Source organism: Sitophilus oryzae, unplaced genomic scaffold, assembly GCF_002938485.1.
Source record: "Sitophilus oryzae breed Bouriz unplaced genomic scaffold, Soryzae_2.0 scaffold_358_pilon_pilon, whole genome shotgun sequence".
In the NCBI taxonomy this organism is placed as follows: Eukaryota; Metazoa; Arthropoda; class Insecta; order Coleoptera; family Curculionidae; genus Sitophilus; species Sitophilus oryzae.
The window spans coordinates 803,215-827,668 of NW_022146927.1; the positions used below are offsets into that span (position 1 = coordinate 803,215).

Sequence of the window (24,454 nt, forward strand, 5' to 3'; positions counted from 1 at the left end):
AAGGATAAATGTACTGCCCTGGAACTGTATACATCTATCGATAGTGTTGTACAAGTGGTGGCCCAGATCTCTTCGTTTATGTGGTCTTTATTTTATGTACTGGACTGTATTATTAATAACGCTCCTAAAAACGAAAATTATAATTATTAAAGCCTTATATTAAAACAATGCAAAATTGATAACCTAAATATGACGACTTTTACACACATTAAACATGTGTGTAAAAGTATACATATATTTATCTGAAAGTATTATGTAATTATTGGGAATGAGGGCCCCCTCTCTTTAGCTATACTAACACTGACTCATAAGACGTAGAAAATACTTGTTTGCCTGTACAAATAAACACCTAAAAAATTACCTTTAGGTATAAAAAACATCTTTCAAGTTTGCCAAAAAAAAAATGGCAGAAAAAATACCAAATATTTCTAAATGTGAAGTAATATTCTAAGTAACTTTGCTCTTAATGTACAATAGGGACATCAAAGAATGTATCTATATTACCATACAGTCGATTTTGAAAAAGAAAATTATGAAAATAGGAAAAATATATCAGCTTTTAATGATTATGTAATTGGAAAACTTAAGCGTGAAAAACACTATAGGAAAGAAACAAAATACAGGATACTTACATTTTCGCAAGGTTAAACAGGCCTTAAGGAACAGGATACACTCAACTAGCATCCAGAAAAATCACTTTTTCCTTCAAAAAATCAGAAAAGTTGTAAGTTCGACGTAAGAACATATCGCCATATTGCTGCTAACGGAAAATGTCGCGCTGCGCTGCCAACGTTGTCAGATTGAGCACATGTAAAACAGAATGCTCATTTTTTGCTGCATAAATAATACTGTACCCAAGTGCCCAAAAGAAAATATACTATTTCTTCAACTGAAACAAAGTTGGTATCATATGTTTATTGAATTTATCATGATTTTTTAACGGTTCAATTCATTATAGACTTACAAAATTATTGATTTCAGGATTTCGCGAATATCTTGGCAACCTTGGAAATGTTTTAGTTCAAAATTTTCTCACTTTTTCCACAATGGCGCTACAAGCGTTCTTCTTCTTTTTCATATTTCAGGTCTTAAAAGAGCTGTCACCACAGAATCAAAGTAATGTTCTTCTTCTTTTAATATTTATGGCTCGAAATATAGGCAACCACAGATTGACATAGATTATCTCTTCTTTTTTCTTAAATGGCTTGAACTTATATAAGGCAAATATAGGGCAATATAGGTCATTATGCTAAAAAAATAATCAAAAGTAGAGAGTCTAAATTATAATCTATGGTTAGGCATTAGACAAAGAGTGGACAAAGACAACAACAAAAATAAACAAGTACAGCAAAAGTAAATAAATTTTCCAATAAATAAAATGCTTCAAAAAGTGATTTTGGGGGTATCTGGGCATGTATCTGGGGGAGTTGACAGTGCCTTCGATAATGTATATTGAAAAACAAAGGTAAATAATACCTTAAATTATTAAAATATTGTTTTCTTATGCTGTGACACCATTACCGTTAATAAAAATTGTATATTTGGGTGCCTAACGAATTTATTTGATTAATTCAGATAACATGATTTGCAGAAAATACAAAGAAAAGATGAAATATCTAAAATTTATTGTTAATCTAAGTCTAAAATAAAATGTTAAATTATTGAAAAAAGCTAGGGATTTTTGGTTTCGTAGGTTTTAAGAAATTTGACACATTCCATATGATGTAACATCATCTGTCACTGATTTTTTCCTGGCCTGTTCGATTATCTAACACATTTTTAACATAAAATCAAGTAAGTTTTCAAGATATTTGCATAGAATACATTTTTAATACTTACTTTTTTAGCTATGTTCGCCGCTAAAGCATCCAGGTTGATCCCCCAAGTTCAGAAAGTCGGTCAACAGACGAGGAACCTCTCTGGGCCCCCCACAGTCAAGGTATCCCCAGCTGAAAAACTCGTTCACGGTCTTTTGATTGCTGTTGGAGTCCTATCCCTTCCCGCTTATATACTCGTTAATGTCAAGAATTACAGAGGCCAATCAGAGGACTAATTGAAGTTCAGAGTCGTATAGTTCGATAAGCTTAAAATGTAGTATTAATTTAAAATTTTGTTATCAGAAATCAATGTAATAGAAATATAAAAAATTAGTTTTTCTTATTCCTAATGAACACAAGAAGAGTTTAAGACCTGTTTAATAAGAGGGGTAATATATCTGTGAATAAAAATGACAGTATTTAAATCCTAGTTATTTCGCATACATGTAATAAGACAAACGTTAAAAAGAAATACTTTATTTTACTTTTTAAACAGTCTTTTTGAGGAAAACTAAAAAAGGTTACGGTTTTTCTTTAAATAATGCTAAATATACTTTATGTACAAACGTTTCTTCTTCATCTTTCTCTCTATAAAAATTAACAATAAATATATGTGATATAAAAAAACCCTGCTAAGAAAATCATCTCATGCTTTAGTTACATTCGTTAGTGAGTTACGCGAGAAGACATCATATTAAAGCTAAATAAAAACGACAAAAAGATATTTTCTATTTCAAAATATATACAGGGTGATTTAGACTAAATTTCTTAATTATACAAACGAAATGGCGTAAGACACGTGCCTTCTTATATATCTTGCATTGATTTTGCGAAGCTTGAATAAAATCGAAAATAAAACGGCGTCATAGTAGCCTACTATGTCGGGACGAGCACTATTGACAATATTTTTGACAAATTATCAACGGATGTCATTGAAAAGTTACTTTGACGCCGATTTTTCTAATCATAGGGTATTTTATTACATGATGCAAACAAGATAGAAGCTCTTTTTAAAATAAGAACATTAACATATCCTATTTTTTTTGCTTAACTTTATATACAGGGTCGGCTGAATTGTATTTGGGAAATTTTTTTTCGACAGCATATTCTGCAGATAAAAATAAGTAACAAAGTTGGTACAAATGTATGTTCTAAGTGCTTACTTTCGGAGATACAGGGTATAGAATTCATTTATATTTCATTTTTTTAACTTAGAAAAAAAGGCAAATAAAAATAAAACTTCTACACCCTGTATCTCTAAAAATTTTAGGACATGATTTTATACGAACTTTTTTAATTATTTTTATCTCCTGAATATTCTGCCGAAGTTTCCCTATCACATTTCGGACCACCCTGTAGAATATTATTCATTTTAAACAAAAAGATTTACGTCAGAACTGCCACCTTTAAACAACTTTGCACAATTTCATATTACCATTATCAAAAAATAAGGAAAATCTTACATCAGTTTTTTGATATTGTTTGCTGGTCAAAAAAAAACTATATCACGGTAGGCGCTGAAAGCGTAAAAATACACGAAAACGAGTATTTTGTCTAGAATTATAAGGTTAAATCATGTATCATTAGATTGCATAGTATTTCTGAGAACCTAATAGCACTTTTTTGGGGAAAATCATATTTTTTAGTTAAAAATTTGAGGTTATGATCATCCGAGTAACATTTTCTCGGGTACTGAGTTCAAAAATACGAAAAATAAAGCGTTTTTCGACTCAAATTTTGAGGTTAAATCACGAGCTGTCAAAATATAGAACCTTTCGGAGAGAAAACGTGAATTTTCGCGTGAAAAATCACACTTTCTAGGCTTTTTTCTCGGCAACTGCCGCCAATTCGTTAATAGTTTGTTCCAGTAAACGTAGATCGTGTAAAGCTCCAGATTTTCCACTGAGTTTTGTCTCATTTTCGCTGGCAGTGGACTCGTCGTCGCCGCTACTGGATTTTCCCTGATTTTCCGATTCACTGGACGCGTTTTCTTTTGAGGATTTGGCAGATTCTTCCGTAGAACTGTCAGTACTGTCTTTAGAGGTACCTGGTTTTGATTCGGATGGTTGATCTTCTGTTTCTTCTGTACTTTCTAAAAAAAAAACACGGAAAATAGTTTTTAAAAAATCAATAAAAAAATAATATGTCTAAAATAATGTCTCATTTGAAACGTCTAACAGGACTGTTAAAAATGGGGGTTCATGATGTCAATTCTATCTCTAATGCATAAACACATGAATACTCCATCCTCAATTTTTGTTCAAAGACTGTAAATATAAGCTATTTATTTTAACAAATGTTTTTCAACAAACCTTTAATTTTAGCTTCCATGCTAGTGATATCCACAGTGACCTTGGCTAACAGTTCCTTCAAAGTGCACTTCATCACACTCAAAGGCTTGGCTTCTGGACTACCATACATCAGTATCAAGGCTCTCAAATCACCAACTAACCTTCTGGGATTTTTTGTGATGTCTGGTGAGTCTATGGACTCATTCAAGGAGACAATCGTTGAGTTGATCATTCTCAATGTTTGTTCGCTTAGAACATGTTTTGAAACCTACAAAAAACATAAAGATACATTGTTTTAATACGTTTCTTCTATGCAGCGTTGCCAAATTTTCCACCAAGAATATATTTTTTTTTCATTTGTACACTTACCTTTGGAAAATAAGCTGTCAAAAATTCATAAATGACATCTACAGTGAGGGCATATCTTTCATCCAATAACACAGCATCCACATAGTCCACAAAATAGTTGCACGACGTCAGCATACTGATGTATTTTCTATCTATATGCTGAAAAAAAAACGATATTAATTAATAATATAAAAAAAATAACAATGGACTTCATTTAAAATAGTTGACATTTCAATATATATTTGTTTTTGGATATATTTTTTATCATGTTTTTTTGAGCACCCTGTATAATAATTAATCGGTTATTATAAAAATTTAAGTAGAGGGAAACCTTTTCTAAAATACAGGCAACACAATTTTAAAAAAACTGTTAAATTTAGATATAGAACATTATAAACAAAATGTGTTTATTATTTTACATAGAACCCAGAAAGGATAAAATATACAGGATATTCTCTATAAAATAACTAGGAAAGAGTTATGTGTGTTATACCATACCTGCGCTTTTAGTATATCAAGCCACAACTTCGGAAAATAGGTGGAATGTAAGGGAACAGCCTCAAATCCTACTATGGCGCTTAAATTTATCAATACGTCAGGCACCGAATCATTGTTTACAGCCAATCGACAAATGGTATCGATAAAATCATGATAAGGTGAATAAAACTTCTCCAAAGCCTTGTCATAATCAGGATCAACACCCTAAAAACGCAAAAAAACTTACTTATTATTCTATCTTTAATTACGAGGGTAATCTATCTTTTTATTTTTCCACATAATTTCAATATACTTACCCTGCTGCATTCCAGTTGGTTGTGGGGAACTGTCATTTGAACCATGGGTCTCAGGGGTCTGGCCCCGCCCTTTCCTGCTACTATAGGTATAGAGTGACCTCTACGGGGAAAATAGGGACCTAAAGGAACTGCATCGTGACTGTCCTGGAAGGCTGAATGACAGTGTGACAGCAAAGGAACCAGAATTTGCATAGCTTCGGGAGTCATGATCAGTACAAACTCTTTCAAAACATCTATAATAATAAAAATACAATGTACAAAAATATGTACATATTATTAGGATAATATCGAGAATGTCACAGGCGCGGCTTTGAGATTAGAAGACTTTATTACCTATACAGAGTGATCTCATTTCGGGTGGGTTGTACGTGTTCAGCAACGTAGCTAACTTCCTGATTACTTCAAGCCAGTCCTTTGTAGCTAGAACTAAGCTACGCGAGTCCTTATCTCTGTAAGCTCTGATGCAGTGCATGAGGTCGTAGAGTATTTGCAGAATCTCCAGCATGTCCACCACAACGTGACAGGCGGTCGCTTCATGAAGCATCACGTGTAAATTTTGGAAACACTGCAAAAATATACATGGTGGTCAATTTATTTTGAAGGACAACAGTAAAGAGTAAAGAAAATTATGTCAATTCATTGACATAATTTTTTTTAGCTTTTCTTTTTCTTCTTGTAATTCAACAATATTTGACTTAGTTATTTGTAAAATCGACATATTTTTCAATGTAAAAAATTACTATTTTTTTAGACAACTATAGTGTTCAACATAGAAAGGGAATACTTTTTAGCACCATTTAATTATTTAGTAAATATCAGAAACGTATAGTTGAGAAGAAGATAGAACAATATGATAAGCCCATATAAAGGTACATTTTGCCTTAAATATGTAGTACTTACTTCAAAGACTATCTGTAATCCTCCATTGTAGACAACGTAAAGTTTGTCATCGTTGGTTTCAACTAGAATTTTGAAGGCACTGATTAAGGTGCCCCAACTAGTTCTGCCATCTAAGCACTGAAAAAAAAAAGAATAGTTTAAATAAACCAGCTAGAAAATTATAGAAACTCGCTTAAAATACTGTTGTTTTCAAGTTCTAATGCACAAACACTGAAATAAACTAGATAGGTGAGTGTTTATCGTTAATAAAAATATTGTAATTTTCAAACTATACTGTTTAAACACTAAAATATAACGTAGTTCAAATAAAAAAGTTATAAAAATGTCTGAAAACTATTGTTATGTTCAAATCCTAATGTCTAAACATTGAAAAAGGCAAAGTACTTCAAATAAACCATCTAGGAAACTGTATAAAATATTTACAAATTATGTCCGATCGCCCTGAAAAGATCAAAATAGTTCAAATAAACCAGACCAAGTATTAAAAAATAAGCAAAATAACAATATTTCTCGTTTTTTTTTGTCAGAACGCTAAAAATTGTTCTAACTAGTAACAAAAATTATAAAAACAATAAAAAATTGACATTTTCATTAATATTTTTGATATTTAAATCCAAGAAATTAAAATAAAAACACAGAACTAGTTCAAACGTACCTGTAGATACGTCATCAGAGTAGCTCTCTTGAACGTGTATATCTCCCTCTGATCCGCTTCAGATGCGTCGGGATGCTTCATCACCATTATTTGCATCAGTTTGAATAGTTCATCCACAGCCTAGCGCAATAAAAAAATAAAATAATAATAAAAAATAATATAATTTTATTTGTGTCAATATTAAAATTTTACTACCTGAGGATATTGAGTAGGATGCGGCGTGATATTCTTGAAGGCCCACTGTAGATTCTGGTGGTTTGCTAGATTTCTAGTAAATACTCTAGACTGCTGACACATCATCCGTAAAATGCCGTAGTAAGCTGGCAACATCGCCCGATTATACAGTACGATTTCCTGATCGTCGTGATCAGCTCTGTTAGAAATAAAAAATAAAAAAAAAGGTCAAAGAATTAAAAAAATATGACTAAAAAATGATCTCTTACAATATGTAGTTGAAGGCTATGTTCTTGGTGACATGCGCGTTAGCTAGCATAAGTTGTACGTTTTCCGGACAGTCGGTACAAACATGGTTCCAAAAAGCTAGAAGTGCCTGTTTGTTATGGTACGCTGGTATAGATGGTTCCGAAAGTTTGGGGTGAAATAGATGCCACAATTGAAGGAAATACTGGCCAAACTATAAAGAAAATGAGTCAAAATTAGAGAAACCAACACTCCCAATTTGATAAAAAAAAACAGAAATGTAAAAAAGTTTTAGTTTTACACCTTATTTTTTATCTTACCATTAATTTTTCAGTCCTAGAAATACAGCAGTACATCAGAAGAGCAAAATAAGTAGTTAGCTTCATTGTACCATGCTGCTGCATATCGGTATAGTGTTTTGCAGCAGGCAGTAACCTAAATTGAGAAAAAATTAAAAAATCTTCGACAATAAGCATTCAAAATGACGGCTTATGTCGTTACAGACAGCCTACCTTAAAAGCGCAGTATATATTTGGTGCAAGATGACTTGCGCGTCAGACGACAGCTGTGGTTCCCTGTTCATCCTGTGCGAGGCTCTAAAACTCTGACGAAATGGGGTACTAGGCACTAGCGACACCAAAAGGTACCCTGCGGCTGAAAAAAAAATGTCTAAAATTAAACCTTTGTTTTAAAAAAAGATTTTAGTTTTATAAAACTGATCAAAAATTCTTTATCCATTTAAAAATTTTCTGCCAGAGGAAAAGTATAATTTTTGATGAGTTTCTTAAGTAGAAAAAATATTTTTTTACGTGTATGAACATTTTGTATCATTACGTACCGTATGATCGAGGTCAATCTCTAGACGTTATTGACTAAAATAATTGACATAAAACTTGTCAAAAATTAACACTAAATTATAGAAAGATTAAAAAAGGACTGAAGGTTTCCCCACACAAATCTATTTCCAAAAAATTATTTTTCTCGAATTTTAAACTACACCATTTAAAATCATTTTTACTTAATATACAAATAAATTACAACCTTCTTAAAACAAGCAGGCAGTAAGTGCCATTAAAACATAAAGAAGAGTACGGGCCAAATAAATGACGTATAGGGCTTGACCTTGCTAAAATTACCACCGATTGTCATTCTCCAGCCAAGACGCCGTTTTTTTTAATCTCGTATGGTATATACAGGGTGAGTCTTAAATAAGTGCAAATATTTTCAGGTGTGGTATATTTCGACCCCAGGAATGTTAAAAATCATGCATTTTCTTTTAAATTTCCCTGTATATTTTTCGAAAACTTTTTAGAACTGCCTGTTCACCGCAAATTTTCCCACGGTATAATTTCTTAATCTCTGATATTACCACAGTTACGTCTTTACTTACGGAAAAAATCCGGTGGCTCTCAATTTTTTTTCAAAAAAAATAATTTTTTTTTTAAAATTTCAAACTTAAATAACTCGGTTATTTTGGACTTATCTGAAAAATGGTAAAGAGAGTTTCTTTTATCGAGATCTACCAGCCCTGAAAATATTTACTTTACTGCACTTATTTAAGACTCACCCTGTATAACAACCCTCTTTCAAAAAGACTACCATCCGTCTACTACTACCTTTGGTCTTAAATGAATTAATATAAAAAGAGACCATCCACAGTATTTTTATTCACTGATTAAATTTGACCAAAAATCTCCAATTTTCACACATGATACTTACTGTTCCTTACTCTCTGATTGCTGTGAGCGATCAGGAAGTGTTCCAGCCAACTGTCCATCGAACTGAGCACCCACGAGTGCACCAACCTGTTCCTGGTAACCTGCAATGCCAGCCAATCCAGCGCCGAGTGAGGACAACACTCGGCAGCCTCCCACACTTTCTGCAACACCAGCTGAGTGAAACAGGGCTGGTTCGAGCCTCCGGCGTTGCCGGATCCCGCGTTGCTCTCCGTCAGCAGCGTGAGGATCTTGAAGAAGGGTTGGCAACCCTGCAAGTTAACCTGTCGGGTGGTTAAGGAACTAAGGTTATACGAGACATCGACTTGTGCATTGAAAAGAAAATAAGGGGGTGTTTTGTGCACTAGAAATATATATTTAGTTGTCCCTAGATGTTATCGAATACTCTCAGAGAAATAATACAAATAGATAAACGTAAAGCTTCGTTCAGAACAGTTAGTGGAATAAATTAGTGGTTTCAAATATACTTTATACTTAAGAATTTACGACCATTCATAATGTCTAAAAAAATACAATTAAAATTAACAGAATATTCTAGCAACAGCTTGCGGTAGTCAGTTGTATCCATAGAGAAAGACATTAACATTTCAAACTGACAGAACAGAACCTCAGAACGTCAAAATTAGTGGTAGACGTTTTCAATTAGTAGAAAAAGTTATCAAACTTTTAACTTTTCCACTAATTATACTTCAAAATTTGCGATAAAATTCATTTTGGATTTTGGTTATCTTCCGCCAACAGAAATTGTGGTTAGAAATCAAAAGTTGATTGTTTTATAAGCTAAATATTAAGCTTCCTCTATGGATACAAGTGACTAACGCAAGCTTTTGCTAGGATGTTCTATTAATTTTAATTGTTTTTTAAACATTGTGATCGCGTAAACAAGTGCACGGCCACACAGAAAGCGTTTTTTGCCTGAAGCGTCTTTTGCGTCTAAAACAAAATAACAGGATTATATCGGAGTGGCCCCACCAAAAGCGTCTAGCGTTCGGCGTGTCTCGCAAAAAACGCAAATGAAAACAAATCAATTTGTTTTCTGTAGCGTCTTTAGCGTTTTCTATGAGACCCGTCATAGGCGGACGTAATATTTAATAATACAATAAAAATAAATTAAATACATGGTATGCATTTTTTTTCATTTTAGGATATTATCTAAAAATATTTTTATGATAACATCTACCGTTTAGGAAGATTCTATTAAATTCAAATATTTGAAGGAAATGTTTGAAATGTTGAAAAAGTAATAAATTAAAGGAATATTTTCTTAAGCGTAAAAAATACTTTTTATGCGTAAAAAGTGTTTTTTTCTGCGTAAAAAAGGTTTTTTTAACAAAAACAAATAGTTTTTGACGCGTAAAAAATAGTTTTTTACGTGTAACAAATAGTTTTTTACACGTAATTTTTTTTTGCGTAAAAAAGGTTTTTTTAATAGAAAAAAAAATGTTTTTTTACCAGAAACATTAAGTTTTTGACACGTAAAAAAATTGTTTTTTTACGTGTAACATAGATTTTTACACGTAACAAATAGTTCTATACGCGTAAAAAATAGTTTTTTACGTATAACAGTTTTATTCGCGTAAAATAATCAAAATAATTTTTTACGTGTAACAAATGGTTTTTTACACGTAATAATTTGATTCACTTTTATAAAATTTGTATTAAAATATCAATATTTTTGATAAACACGTGGACTGCTCACAAATATACGTCGCGTCACTACGTATTTCTAAGCCGTTAACACGTTTCGTTACAACTAGCTCGTGTGTCAGAGCTGCGGCCGTCTCGTTAGCTCGTATCTCACGGCCTTGAATGTTTACTCCCAGCGCGCGTAAAGAAGTTTCACTCCAAAAAGTTTCATAAATCATGTCCTAAAATAGCGTTAGCAATTAGTAATATATACATATTTACTAATCTATTATATAATTATAATTCTGTATTATATTATATTATAATTACAACAAGTAACCACAATACTACAAGATAACAAAACTATACACATATAAACCAAAATTCGTAAAATAAATGGCAAATAATAATTATTATTTTTACACACACCACTGGGCACTAGCAGTAGATTGTGTTTGTCGCCGAATATATGCCCCGGCCCGTCCACTATTCAATCCCAGCATCTTTTATCTTCGTCTCTTCAACACTAACCGCGCCGATCTCGCCTATCTCTTTCTCACAGGATTGATTGTTGAACGGGCCGGGAATCCACGAGCTTGCGACATCCATTACTAATTGACATCTTGATAGAAACTGCAGACCTGCCGCGTCTTTCGCGTGTTTTTTACTGGACACAAATCGAAAAAAAACGCTTAAAACGGTAAAATCGCAAAAAGCGCTTGAGACGCAAAAAACGCAAAACGCTTTCTGTGTGGCCGTGGGCTAAAAAGTATAAAGTGTAATTGATACCATTAATTTATTCCCCTAATTGCGGGGTTCTGAATGAAGCTTTAGTCAATAGTAGCGTGATATTTTTTTCAGTAAAAATGGTTAAAAAAACATTTTTATTGGGCTTTATATGTTATACTTGGGGACCGATGGTATAAATATGGTTAGTCTATCTTTTAAACATGTCTATGTACTAGCCTTGTTTATATATTCTTAAAGTTGCTCAACAGACTAGACAAAATGTGCTGCCAACTGGAGGACAAATCGTGAACCTTTCGGGGCGGAGTCAAAAATATCGATTATTTTCGTTATTTTCCTCAGAGTAATGTAATAATATAGCCCCGGGTTTCTGCGAACTTTAATAGTGATCAGCTGATTAAGAAATTTAAACGAAACTTTTATTTTATTGTAAATTGTGGATTATTTTTGCCTGTTATTTTAAGAATTCTAAACCGTATTAACAAAGAAATTATTATTTCGATATGTTGGTACATTATTTATAATTTATGATAATGCTAATTGCTGTTAATTAATATTTAAAAAAAAAGTTACATACCTATTTTAACTTGATTTAATGCAGGTTTATAAAAGAATCATTTCATGCTTAGATTATTTTATTCTAAATTGAGTGCTTTACGAATTTTACGATATTTTTCTTTTGAAAACATAAAACTTTTACATTTTGAAACATCTACATTTTTGATGCAAACTAATTTCGGCATGGTATTATTGGTATGGAAATTAGCCAAGAAAGAAAAGAATTGGCTATAACTTAAAAAAAACATATTTTTGTGTCATATGTCAAAAATGACAGGCTTTAGAAAAAAAAACAGGAAACACAAACACACTAGGTATGTGATTATCTACAACTTTTATCTGAAAACTTTTTGTCTAAAATACCGTATGATCGAATAAAAACGGCGTCAGCGATGGCTATGAAATGACGATCGATGATATTTCCCATATAATTTTACATATAAAATGTCAGCGATCTTCATTTCATAGCCATCGTTGACGCCGTTTTTATTTGATCATACGATAGATTATAATGGAACTAGAGACAAGTTTTAAAATAGCCAAAATTTGTTTTTTTTCGAAATATCTTGTAGTAAGCCTTCATTTATGAGCCATGATCAGATTTTTTTTTCTTATATTCTACTACCAGAAAACCAAAATTATATGATAACGCACTTTTCAACGAAGTTGAAGGAAGATACATATAGTGTATATATCACAATACTTAATAGAATTACTACAATTAGAAGAAAAACAAAAATAAAAAATACCCAAATATCTTCACCTACTACTCATCTACAAAATAAACGAATATAATCTCTTATAAAAACACTACACAACTACTTCTTGTATTCTACACTGAAAAAATTATCAAACTTACTAATTAATCAAACAAAAAGAAAAAATAACCAAATTATCCCTTCACCTACTACTTAACTACAAAATAAACTATAAAAACACTACTAAACTATTTCTGGTATTCTACACTAAACATTATAATTAAACTAAATAAAATTAATCTAATTTTAGACTACAACTACAAAGAAATAAGAACATTTTTTAAAACTAGAAGAAACAGAACTTCGATACGTGCGACCAGTATAATAGATCAAGCGGACAAAGAATATAAAATACTTTAAAAATATGCATTCAGAAAGAAAAAATATCTCGAAAATTATCTAAACAAACATTTTTTTTTCTTATCAGTGAAAAACATCGGCCTCGTCGGCCTTGCGGAATTTGTCGGGTATTTACAATGGTCGAATTGTATAATTACCAGCTTTTAATAGCATATCTAATAGACAAAAAGTATCTGGTCGATTAGTAACCAATTGGCACAGTCCGAAAATTATCGATTTTTATTTTCTCTATTTTTATTGGTCGCTTCAAAATTCAGAGTAACAAAAAATATTTTTCTGTAGTAACAGACTATGAAATACGCCCCGCCATCTGGTGCTTTACATCCATAAACGCCTTAGGTTGAGCTACTTTAAAAATTCATATACAAGGGTACTAGGTATTTCATTTAAATGAATTAAAATAACTGAATAAAAATCAAAAACCCACCTCTGAATGCCTAGTTATAGCTTGAGAAATCATACAAATAATACTCTGAGCCAACTGATTGTTTCCCTTGCACAAAGAATGGATGAGATTCCTCGTTTGTTGCAAGTTAATATTATCCTTGATTTGCTGGTATAGGAAGGAAAACCCCTTGCCGCCCGCCACCGCGTTGTAGTCCTTCTCGCTCAGCTGGAGTCTCATGTTCGAATCCCTGCTTTTCTCGACCAGGGACGCTACCAAAGTGATCATTTTGTCTAAACTGGCCGGTTTGTACTTGTCGGAGGGTATGGAGACCATTTCGTCGTCTTCTTCGCCTTCACTGACATCAACCTGTCAAAAATATACCGTCAAAATGTGATAAAAACGAACTATAGAATCATATTAACACTGAAGAAAATTGAATTTCTTTTTAACGACGACAGTTTTTAGAAGAGCCAATTAGCTATTTTTTAGTAAAAAAAGCCAGTTTCTAGAGCAAGTCGTTACTTCAGTAGAGACGACACAGATAAACATTAGCATTTTATATATGTAGATTATTGAATTGAAATCAATATTTAACATGGAGGGTATCTCTTCGACCTCAGAAGCAGGCCCATGTTTTTTTTTGTAAAAAATGTTGAAAATTCTATATTTTTCTGATTGAATTCTTTTAGCAGCCTTAAAACCAATCAGCTCATTAACCATCATTCAAAGTTGATCAAAGAATGCTTAGAGAAGCTCAACAAATTAGACAGTCTCTGTAAAAAATCTTTTATCAAAGCCCTGAAACTGTATGATAAGTTACATATGACACAATGTCTCTCCAGATTTATATACTTCGCATAAAATCAATTATGAAGTAAATAAAAAAAACACAACAAATTCATAAAAATTGTGTCACAAGAAACTCCAAACAAGCGTTTCAAAACGGCTACAATAACATTTATTCCGTATATATCTTACAAAATATATAAAAATATTATTTAATTTCTGATCTCCAAGTGCTATAACACTTTAGTAGATAAAAAATTATATTAAAAAAAACTTTAAAATACTTACAAAATCATTCACTTTTTGTCCTAAATAAAAATGAACCATTGAATTGATGGCACCCACGGCCAACAAAAATTTTGATTCTTCCTCCCCCATCTTACTAAACTCGTACAAAAAATTAAAATACTCTGTGAGATGTTTTAAGTGGGGTTTAGCACCGTGTTCCATCTTGAAAAAAAATCCAATTAGTTATTTAACCCTAAAAATTTTTGCTTTATTTGCACTAACCAAGGATAAAAGGGTTTTTATGAACTTAGTAACGCAGGAGGCGTTGCCAATTTTACTGATGTCGACGTTCTGGATGTCGTCCACTTCAGACAAGTCCACGTCTTCATCCATTTTTAAATATAAACTAGAATGAGACTGCCTGAAATTGCAAAAAAAAGATAATAATATAGAGCGATAAGATAATATTAAGACTGATTAAGCCATGGTTCACAGTTATGTCATCATTATTTGTCAAATATGAGTTTTAGGCTTTGAATAAGAAGACTAAGGAAGGAGCATAATGCTATCCATGTATTCATGCATGGTGGGCGGAAAAGCCACCATAAAAGCTCTCTAGGGTGGGGATCCTTGACAGTTCTGTTTGACGATTCATTTGACACATTTGAATTTGATTTACAAATTTTGTGGATTTGTCAGTCTTTATGGAGCTTATTTTATATTATTTATTATTTATTCTACTACTGATAGTTGTATAAAGGTAGTAAATCTAGATGGAAATTGTGGCAGAACTTAAATTAACAGTGACATTATCGCGATTTATCGAAAAATACTCTAAAATAGTTGATTGTGTAGCGTGCGGTAGATCTCGGCAAAAATTGAGTGAAATAATAGAACAACTTTTCGCTAGTAAGTAACTATATAATATACATACGTGTAGTAAACCGATCATTTATGAAATTCACTTAAATTAACTAAATTATATATTTTCTTGCATTTTAGCTTTTATTTACTACTTGTCAAAGATCAGATGTCAAAGAATTTTGATATGTTAATATGACTTACCTGCTTCAGTAGCGTATCGGATGTTTGTGTTAATAAATACTTATTATAACTTATCTATTTTTATAAGAATTATATATTTTTATAAGAATTTTAATAACTACCAACATTTATTCACAACGTAAAATAAAATAACAAATTATTGAGTCTACCCCACGTCTACCCTACATCATAGTTTTACATTTTTTAAATAAAATTAGAACGGCACTGATAAACCGGAATTTAAGTCGGCCATATTTGAGGCCCAACGCGGTGTACCTAAGATTTTTGATATGCTCCTTCCTTAGTCTTCTTATTCAAAGGTTTTAGGGCGTGTCTGAGATCAGTTCGTATTGTTTAGAAAATTTTAAGTACGTTCCTATATTATTGAAAAAAAAATATACATTAAAAGACAATCAAAATGAATAAAGAAGCTTAACATACCTACATGAATTTAATAAAAACGGAACAATCTCAATTAATAATTTCAGAATGTACTTAAAATTTTCTAAACAATATGAACCGATCTCAGACACACCCTAAAACGCATATTTGACAAATAAGTTGAAACATAACTGAACAAACAGTATATATTTACTTGAGCCTCTGTATCACATGAATGCACAGCCTCTGAAACATCTGCCTCACCATTTGATTAGGGCATTTGAGCAACACTTGCACAGGCCACCACACGTCTTGAGCCATGTGTTCCAAGAACCAAACGCACGCCTCTTGGCATGCGTTGAATTGCTTGGTGACTAGTTCCACCCACTGTACCATAGTGGGCTGGAAAGAAAAAGAAAGGTAAGTCAATAAAAAACTGCATCACCCTGTATATTAGATGCTTTTTTATATACATACCTTTTCTTTAGCGTGAATAAAAGTTTCTATAAAAAACGACGTGGATAATTGCGCAGCTTTTTGAGTTATGTTTGGCTCAATGGGCAGAATACTTTTAGGAATATGTCCGCAAATTTGCCACATGAAACTAAAAAATTACGATTAATAAAGCACTGTGTATAAATTAGTAACTCCCTTACTTGAAGTAAGTATGCTCGAAAATATTTTTATCTTGAATAAAATGCATGTTATCCTGCCAAATCCAGTCCTCCAACTCTTTGCTAAGTTCAAACGTCATCGTTGGTGTAGACGAACTACCGGTACTTTCGACCGACTCTAGGTTAGTTGAACTACTCTCAGTAGAATCGGTACTTCCCAGAGGACATCTAGATAGGAGAAATACATAAATAAAAAAGTCTACATAAAACTAAATATAAAAAAAGAAACACTATATAGGGTGGTTTAAAAAGTTTCTGAACTCTCCATTTATACTTAAGGCCACATTCATGCAACAAAATCTGCGCATCTCTTGAAAGATGTCCACTAAGATTTCAGTCGTTTTCGATGCTTAGTTTTTGTTTGACGTCAAAAAAACAACTGTCGAATTGAAGTAAGAAAGATAGTAGAGGCTACAAGCATGACCAAAGAAAATTTTTGAAGTTCTGAAACTTTTATGACTACCCTCGTACAGTATATTAGGGTGGGTCAAAAAAATCGACTATTTTTTTTACTTTATACTCTGAAAAAAAGGTTGGTAGACACCTCAAAAAAATTAACTCCAAGTTATGAGCTCTTAATTTCAATAGGAAGGTCCTCCGTCTTTCAGTTTTCTATTTTCCCTTCTTATTAGAAAGAAAAATTCGTATCTCGGTATCTACTATTTTTTTACCAAACCAAACTTAGAGTCAATGATTCATAAAATTTCCAATAAATAACGTTTTTATGACAAATTTAATATAAAAAGATTTGATCTAGAAGAAAAAAAATCAATTTTTTTTATGAAAAAAAAATGTTTTTTTATTTTATTATCAACTGAGATATAATTGGATTAGAATTGATCGAATTGATCAATCCAAAAACAAGAAATTGAATTGAAAAACAAAGAATTGATCGAACCAAAAACTGTTAAAATTATTGTGCACTGAAGTTTGACGATGAATATATCTTTTAAACGGGTAATTTGATCGACTAATCATAAGAAACAATTTTTGTAGAGCAGTTAATTTCCTACAAAACCATCAGCTGCGCGTATCAATGATTTTTTGTTAACGTGTTATAAAATTCATAAAAAAAGAAAAGTGCCTTAAAATAATCAAACTTGAACCTTTAATAACTTTCGAACGGTGAGGTTTACAAAAAAATTGTAAAAGACTTTTTTTGTAGAGAATTCAATTTCCTACAAATATATGGGACGAGATATTTTTTCCAAATAGCAGATACCCAGATATGATTTTTTTTCTAATAATAAGGAAAAAAATAGAAAACTGAAAGGCGGAGAACCTTCCTATTAAAATTAAAAGCTCATACGTGGAGAGAAATTTTTTTTTGAGGTCTCTACCAACCCTTTGTTTCAGAGTATAAAGTGAAAAAAATTATATTATATTTGACCGACCCTAGATCTAAAAATAACTCTAACAACCTTTCATAAAATAACATGTAGGCGCTGTTGGTCTTCTCGAAACTGAAGTCCATGAACTTATCCGTCACGCTGTCATAAGTCTTGCTAGTCATTTCACCCCCGAAACATTCGGCAGCTATCTGATTAGGGTCAAAAGGTTTCACCTCTGCGTCATTAAAAAGGAACCATTTATCCCTCGATCCCGCTGTTCTATCTTTTATAAAACTATAGTAATGTCCTCCATCAGCCGTACCTATATTTTTTTATATGACATATAAAAAAACAAATTAAAAACTCAGGTAACATATGAGCAAAAAAAACGGCGTCAAAGATAGCTGGGGAACAACAATCGATGATAATTTTGGCGAGGTCAAGCTCTAGAAATTTTTGACGCCGTTTTGTTTTCGATTTTAGAATAATGACAAACCTGTATGAACTGTCACGCCAATCAAATCATATTCGTACTGTTCACTTTCAAGGTCTTTCAATTTTTCTTCTTGGTAGTGTTGAGGCATTAAAGTTTTTTCAACATAACCGGCCATGTTCAGTCTTAGTGGAAATGAAAAATGTGTATTTACCTAAAGAAATAAAATATACAGAGGGAATAAAAAACACACCCTGGACTAATCACATGGATTAGTTCAAATGTACCAGAATATTATTACAAGACCATGTCAATAAGTCAACTTATCCGTACCTTCTCTTTGAGCATTGTAAGCATGTTGAACGTATATCGCATGGTGTTGAAGCACAGGATATGAGGCAGTTGTTTGAAGCATGCTCTTTTTTCAGCTCTAACTTTTTTTCCACATTGAGAGCAAGTATACATATTATCTCCTTCTAACGTGTCTTTCACTGTCACTTCATCTAGTGACTCATATAGATTTCTCATATCTGCAACCTAGAAAGACATAATTTTTTTAAATAATATTCAAAATGACCGACTTAAATTCTGGTTTATCAGTGCCGTTCTAATTTTATTCAAAAAGTGTAAAAATATGATGTAGGGTAGAAGTGGGGTAGACTCAATAATTTGTTGTTATATTTTACGCTGTCAATAAATGTTGGTAGTTATTAAAATATATAATTCTAATAAAAATAGATAATTTATAATAATTATTTATTAACACAAACATCCGATACGCTACTGAAGCAGGTAAATCAAATTGACGTATGAAAATTCTTTAATTTAGCTTTATTTATTTTTAAAGTAGTAAATAAAAACAAAAATGCAAGAAAAAATATATAATTAGTTAATTTTAAGTGAATTTCATAAATGATCGGTTTACTACACGTATGTAGGTATATTATATTATAGTAACTTCCTAGTGAAAAGTTATTCCATTATTTCTCTCAATTTTTGACTGAGATTTAGGTTCTTCCACAAAAAAAATCCTTCTAGATTTACTACCTCTAAAGAACTACCAGTTGTAGAATAAATAACATAAAATAATAAGCTCAGCAAAGACTGAAAAATCCACAAAATTTCAAATCAAATTCAAATGTGTCAAATGAATCATCAAACAGCACTGTCAAAGATCCCTACCCATGAATACATGGATATCATTATCTTTTTATTCAAAGCTTTTATTTTAGAGTAATTTAAACGTACCTGACATCGAACAGTATAAAATTCCTCCAGTGTTCTGCTCACGTGATCGCAGTCCAATGAGACCACGTTGTTGCTTATGACACCACAGAAGAGTTTTTTGACGATTTCCTTCAGTGGCGGCGTCATTTCCTCTAACTTACTCACTAAATCTATGAAAAATTCGGCCATGTCCTTTTGTTCGGCTGTGTTCAAAGGTTGGTGGTCCATCGTGTATACCTGTAAAAAAATATAATTAATATTATGCTACACCACGGTAACCATTAGTATTATAGTTTTTTTTCCATAGCAACTGTTAAAATTGCCTTATATCTATCAAAAATAGTAGATAAAATAGTACCACAGATTAGGTATCCTATAAGTATACAGATAAAAATCTTGTCCCTAATTCGTGGTACGAAAATTGTTTTTTATGACGATGTGCAAACGAGTCAAATTTCCTGTGCGCAAAAATAAACTCGCGTAAAATAACAATAAACAGCGTAATAGAGAGATATCGCTAAACCGAATAGCGTGCATGGACGTTAATAAGACCAGGTGTTATTTCCTTTACGTGAGGTGGTATTAACTCTCTTCATTTATAGTTATCGGATCGGAAAGAATTCTGATCGCGTTGCGTCCGCTGTTTAAACTTAACCTAACTTTGAATTTAAAACTTTGAAATTGTTTTGTTTACTAGGTATTTTAAAACTAAAGGGCTAAAGTGCTTATTTCCAGTGCTTTATTGTTCAACGTCTGCCAATGGGTTTAGGACAACAAGCAACAAATTCTCTTAGAAGGGCTAAGTCGTCATCTGCTGTAAACCTAAGACTCTTTATAGGTTCTTTAGTATTGAAAGAGGTGGAATCCATATTTTGGGCCATATTTATTTAATTAAAACTAATCCCAGCTACTTAAATATCAAATTACCTAATAAAACTAAAGCAATAATTCAAAACAGTTCAAACATAATCTAAAACACATGCTCATTTAAGCAATTTTTAAACGTTATCAGAGGTTATTTAGAAAGAGCGCTTGGTGTAATTGATCCGCAAATTACGTCAGGCGGTAACGTTATTAGCGGGTGTTGCGTTGACTCGCGCATATCGTAACCATGATGAGGTACGCGTAAATACTGGATGACGCTATTCGGTTTTCCGATATCTCTCTAATAACTGTGCCGGTCAGGCGCTGTGCACAATTTTAGAGGCGTGCTATGTGCGCGAACTAGTCACCTAACTAGTGCCCGATTCCGAAAATTGGAACCACGAAAAATAATAAAGAAAAAACAAAGATTATAATCTGTATAATCTGTGATAAAAACTAGAAAACTAGAGATAAAATACCATTTTATCGTCTTGTATAAAAAATAACTATTTGTCATAATATTATTTTAAAGTAATAATTAGTCACTTGTCACTAAAATTTTAAATATAATTTCCTGCTTTGCATTCAAATTGTGTCAACTTATTTCTTTGTAAAATAGAACGAATTACTTTGAAATTACAATGACAAACACAGCGATTTAACTCACCTTGCAAAAACTTCTAGGATTGTACGCCTTCCTTTCGCTCTCCAACAAATAAGCGAACATCCTTTGGAGTTCCTTCAATGTAGGCTCGTGCTTGGAGTGCTCAGTGCTAGCGCCCAGTATAGAAGCCCTCGCCTGAGGCATCATGTACAAGTGCTGCATGCAAGAGGCCATGTAGCACGTGGCACCCAAGTTTGTCAGTCCGACGTAACCGCACTCTGATCTGCCGTCCTCGTGGGGCCAGTAGTCCCAGGGATATGGTGAATTGGGGCCTGGCTGGTGCTGTTTAAGGAGTTTTTCGTGGAGGATGGCGTAGTTTTCGGGGGATCCCTTGACTAGTTCGACCAAAAGGTCGAAGGCTGCAGTGCGTGACCTTGGGGATTTGCATTTGGGGACGTGGCGCAGTTTTGGGTTGGGTAGGGCGAATAAGAACTCGAAAACCTTGAAGAAATAAAGAAAAAACAGGTTTAATTCAAGGAATACGAGTACAGAGATCTATAAGTGTGGTAGATCTGGACAAAAAAATATATTTACATTGTTTTTTGTTTTATTTTGTATTTTTTATGCAAAGTGGCAAAATTGCCGGCGGTATAAACAACCCACAAATACCGCCGTTACACGATTTTACATATTTAGTAACATGAATACCGCCAAACAACGTAATTTTTTCAAGTATGTGGCTGTTGTTCCTAAATATAAAAAAATATACCGCCGCCGTAGATATATAGAATATATATATAGATATATAGAAATATCATGCTGCCAGATAACGGTATTTTTTATTTAATTACCATTTTTAATTACCATAAAAATATCAAGAAACATTAGATTTTTAATTTTTTTTCGTAAAAAATCTTATGAGTGTGCTTTAAGGGTCAAACTCCAACCAAACCAAACCAAACCAAAAAACATAAAAAAATCTTTTTACCTCAGTTAACAATTCTTGTCCTCCTTTACCAGTCTGAAACGGTGGTCTATGCTTCAACAAATTAGTTAGAAGGTTGAGTAGTCCTATTAAACCATCGTCTTCAACCGTTCTATGACGTGTTTCCAAAAAATCCCTTGTCAAAACAGACTGGGCGATTTTTGACGTCAATTCGTTGATATCAATCACGCAATTCTGAGGCTCTTCTATGCTTTCTTTGACTAAATCATCCGAAAGACTGTCTACCAACCTAAAAAATGAATAAAACAGTAAGAATCAGTACGAAATTTTAAACAATCACTATTAAAAAAGGTCACAAAAGTATATAAAAACAGGAGTTACAAAAAATAATTTGAAATCGATAAAACTAGAAAATATTTTGGTAGCCACTGTAGTAGTTCAAATAAACCTTCAAGATAAAAATCTGGCATAAAACCATACGCTCGAAAAAAAAAACTGCGTCAAAAGCTGGGGAATGACTATCGATAATAATTTTCGCGAGACCAAGCCCTAGATTTTATTAAACAAAAACGGTTTGTTTACATCTCTTTGGAATATGTTAGCTCAAAAAATACAATACTTTACCTAGACACCAGCCAAAAATAGTCCCTACAAGCCGGCCCATAAGGTTCCTTGCCCTCTTCAGGTGGTTGCATAGTTTCGAACTTTTGAGGCCTCATACTTTCGGCTTTATCTAAATAAATGAGCAACTGAGCCAACATCGGAGCCACCAAATTGCTTTCCATTGGTTCGCCGTTCTCTGAAATACCCAAACAAAGCCGGTAGATGGCTGAGCATACTTCACGACGTACAGCTGGTTCTGGATCTTCCAAAACTAACCTAAAAATTATAAAAAAAACCCCAGGGTTATTTTTGAGGATTTTTTTGAGGAAATGGTTATGTTACCTCTGCAACCAAATCGAGAAATCCTCTGACTCAAAAAGCCTTTGTCTAGCTTCTTCGCTACAGTGTAGCCATGATACCAAAAGAGCCATAGCATAGTGAACAACCTAAGAGAATTTTCTAATAATCATATAGAACTAGATGTATATACATAGGCTAAACAGGTAGAAATTTAGATACATGTAAGAATTAAAGAACATATAAAATCTATTTATTAATAATCTCCAGCAAAGTTCCAGTCTAGCAACCCATTATATATTAAATAGTCCCACAATTAATGACAACCCAATTAAATTATTGCATAGAGAAACAAGACAGACGGTTATTTTTAATATATTAAGTAATATAGGTGAAATAAAAATTCTTTGCCTACCTGTGCTCTTCCCCAAAAGCCAGTTTTATAATGATTTGGATCCTTAGGCATCGATGCTTCTTTCAGGATGCTTGTAAGCTTGGGCATGGTGGTTTTAACGTCCACCATGGAAAGCATTGCTTCGTTCAGGCTTGGAATGATGATCTTGTCGTTCCTGGACGGTCTGGCTTCTTGAGGCAGTGGATCCACGCCAAGGTGGCACAAAAGTTTCAGTAAAGAGGCCAGGCAGTCTTGTTGCCAGTCGCTACCATCTCCACCGTCACGTTGAAGCACTCCTTTAGAAGAAAGTAGTTCATTTGAACAATAGTAAAATATATCGTTATAATCGAGAAAAAAACGTTTTCATAGTAGCCACTCTAAGGACAACAGAGGATAATTTTTGAACGGAACTAGCCCCTTAGAATCCCGTATCTCGTTTATTTAAAATTGATATGAAAAAGTTATCAAAAATAACTTCAATTTGGAGAAAAAATACACAAGTCTATTTAAAAAAAATAGTTTTGACAGATGACGTCCAAAAAATATCAGAAAATATAATCTACATAGTCTATCAATGTAATTTGAATTACAATGACAGAAAACAACTGTCACTACAATGCATTCTCTCGTTGAAGCACTCCTTTGAAAAGTAGTTCATTTGAACAATAGTAAAATACGAAACAATCTAAAAAAACGCGTCGCAGTAGCCATTGAAGCGACTATCAAATCAAAAATGAAGAAGTTTGCAGACATATCTAAATTTATTTAAAACATAGCCTTCAAAAAAAAATCTCAACTTAAAGACTATACAGAACGTCTAAAAAGTTAACATAACCTAAGAGTAATTTATAAAAAGACTCACCTGACATAAATACGTCATACAAGTGCCTCAAACCTCCACATTCTATGAACTTCCTGGTCCAAGACTCTTCCTCGTCATCCCCATACTTAGCCTGGTTTCTAACGGACAGAGATTCGACGATATACAGGGAATACATAAGTTTCTGAGCGCTGGACGGGTCCAGGAGCTCGGGGAGAGGAATGTCGAGCCGTTGGAAACCTTGAAGTAGTTTGGGACTGGTGGGCATCAGGCTCAAAATGTCCCAGACGCGTCTGCTAAGAACCTGGGCTTTCGTGTGAGGAATTACTCTACCCCCTGTAGAAAAGAAGAAAAAATCTCCGTAATTTACACCCTTATAATCCCCTTGATAAATAAATAATTATAATAAAACACCCTGTATATA

General features: G+C 32.8%; 1 protein-coding gene and 1 long non-coding RNA gene across 3 annotated transcripts in view; one reads left to right on the top strand and one right to left on the bottom strand.

Moving 5' to 3' along the window:
* Positions 1 to 1,321: 1,321 nt before the first annotated feature.
* On the top strand, positions 1,322 to 2,150 carry LOC115884944. Its single transcript, XR_004050645.1, has 3 exons — positions 1,322 to 1,465; positions 1,694 to 1,794; positions 1,848 to 2,150. It is a non-coding gene; the product is annotated as an uncharacterized LOC115884944 (long non-coding RNA).
* A 147-nt stretch (positions 2,151 to 2,297) lies between these two features.
* LOC115884943 (ubiquitin carboxyl-terminal hydrolase 34) overlaps positions 2,298 to 24,454 on the bottom strand; it is a 32,563-nt gene continuing 10,406 nt past the window's right edge. The window contains exons 21-49 of one of the 2 annotated variants that reach the window (XM_030903664.1): positions 24,073 to 24,366; positions 23,232 to 23,506; positions 22,862 to 22,965; positions 22,541 to 22,795; positions 21,959 to 22,205; positions 21,034 to 21,471; positions 19,524 to 19,739; positions 18,609 to 18,812; positions 18,339 to 18,489; positions 17,933 to 18,164; positions 16,494 to 16,679; positions 16,315 to 16,441; positions 16,052 to 16,239; positions 14,695 to 14,833; positions 14,473 to 14,634; positions 13,438 to 13,764; positions 8,945 to 9,224; positions 7,738 to 7,879; positions 7,546 to 7,660; positions 7,249 to 7,439; positions 7,001 to 7,178; positions 6,806 to 6,925; positions 6,151 to 6,267; positions 5,584 to 5,815; positions 5,251 to 5,483; positions 4,955 to 5,158; positions 4,478 to 4,615; positions 4,130 to 4,376; positions 2,298 to 3,909 (exon numbers count right to left, since the gene is read on the bottom strand). In XM_030903664.1, the coding sequence (XP_030759524.1) occupies positions 3,635 to 3,909; positions 4,130 to 4,376; positions 4,478 to 4,615; positions 4,955 to 5,158; positions 5,251 to 5,483; positions 5,584 to 5,815; positions 6,151 to 6,267; positions 6,806 to 6,925; positions 7,001 to 7,178; positions 7,249 to 7,439; positions 7,546 to 7,660; positions 7,738 to 7,879; positions 8,945 to 9,224; positions 13,438 to 13,764; positions 14,473 to 14,634; positions 14,695 to 14,833; positions 16,052 to 16,239; positions 16,315 to 16,441; positions 16,494 to 16,679; positions 17,933 to 18,164; positions 18,339 to 18,489; positions 18,609 to 18,812; positions 19,524 to 19,739; positions 21,034 to 21,471; positions 21,959 to 22,205; positions 22,541 to 22,795; positions 22,862 to 22,965; positions 23,232 to 23,506; positions 24,073 to 24,366 (6,017 nt within the window). In that variant the 3' untranslated portion in view covers positions 2,298 to 3,634. The remainder of the gene's footprint in view (positions 3,910 to 4,129; positions 4,377 to 4,477; positions 4,616 to 4,954; positions 5,159 to 5,250; positions 5,484 to 5,583; positions 5,816 to 6,150; positions 6,268 to 6,805; positions 6,926 to 7,000; positions 7,179 to 7,248; positions 7,440 to 7,545; positions 7,661 to 7,737; positions 7,880 to 8,944; positions 9,225 to 13,437; positions 13,765 to 14,472; positions 14,635 to 14,694; positions 14,834 to 16,051; positions 16,240 to 16,314; positions 16,442 to 16,493; positions 16,680 to 17,932; positions 18,165 to 18,338; positions 18,490 to 18,608; positions 18,813 to 19,523; positions 19,740 to 21,033; positions 21,472 to 21,958; positions 22,206 to 22,540; positions 22,796 to 22,861; positions 22,966 to 23,231; positions 23,507 to 24,072; positions 24,367 to 24,454) is intronic. The other variant, XM_030903665.1, reaches the window with a different exon arrangement.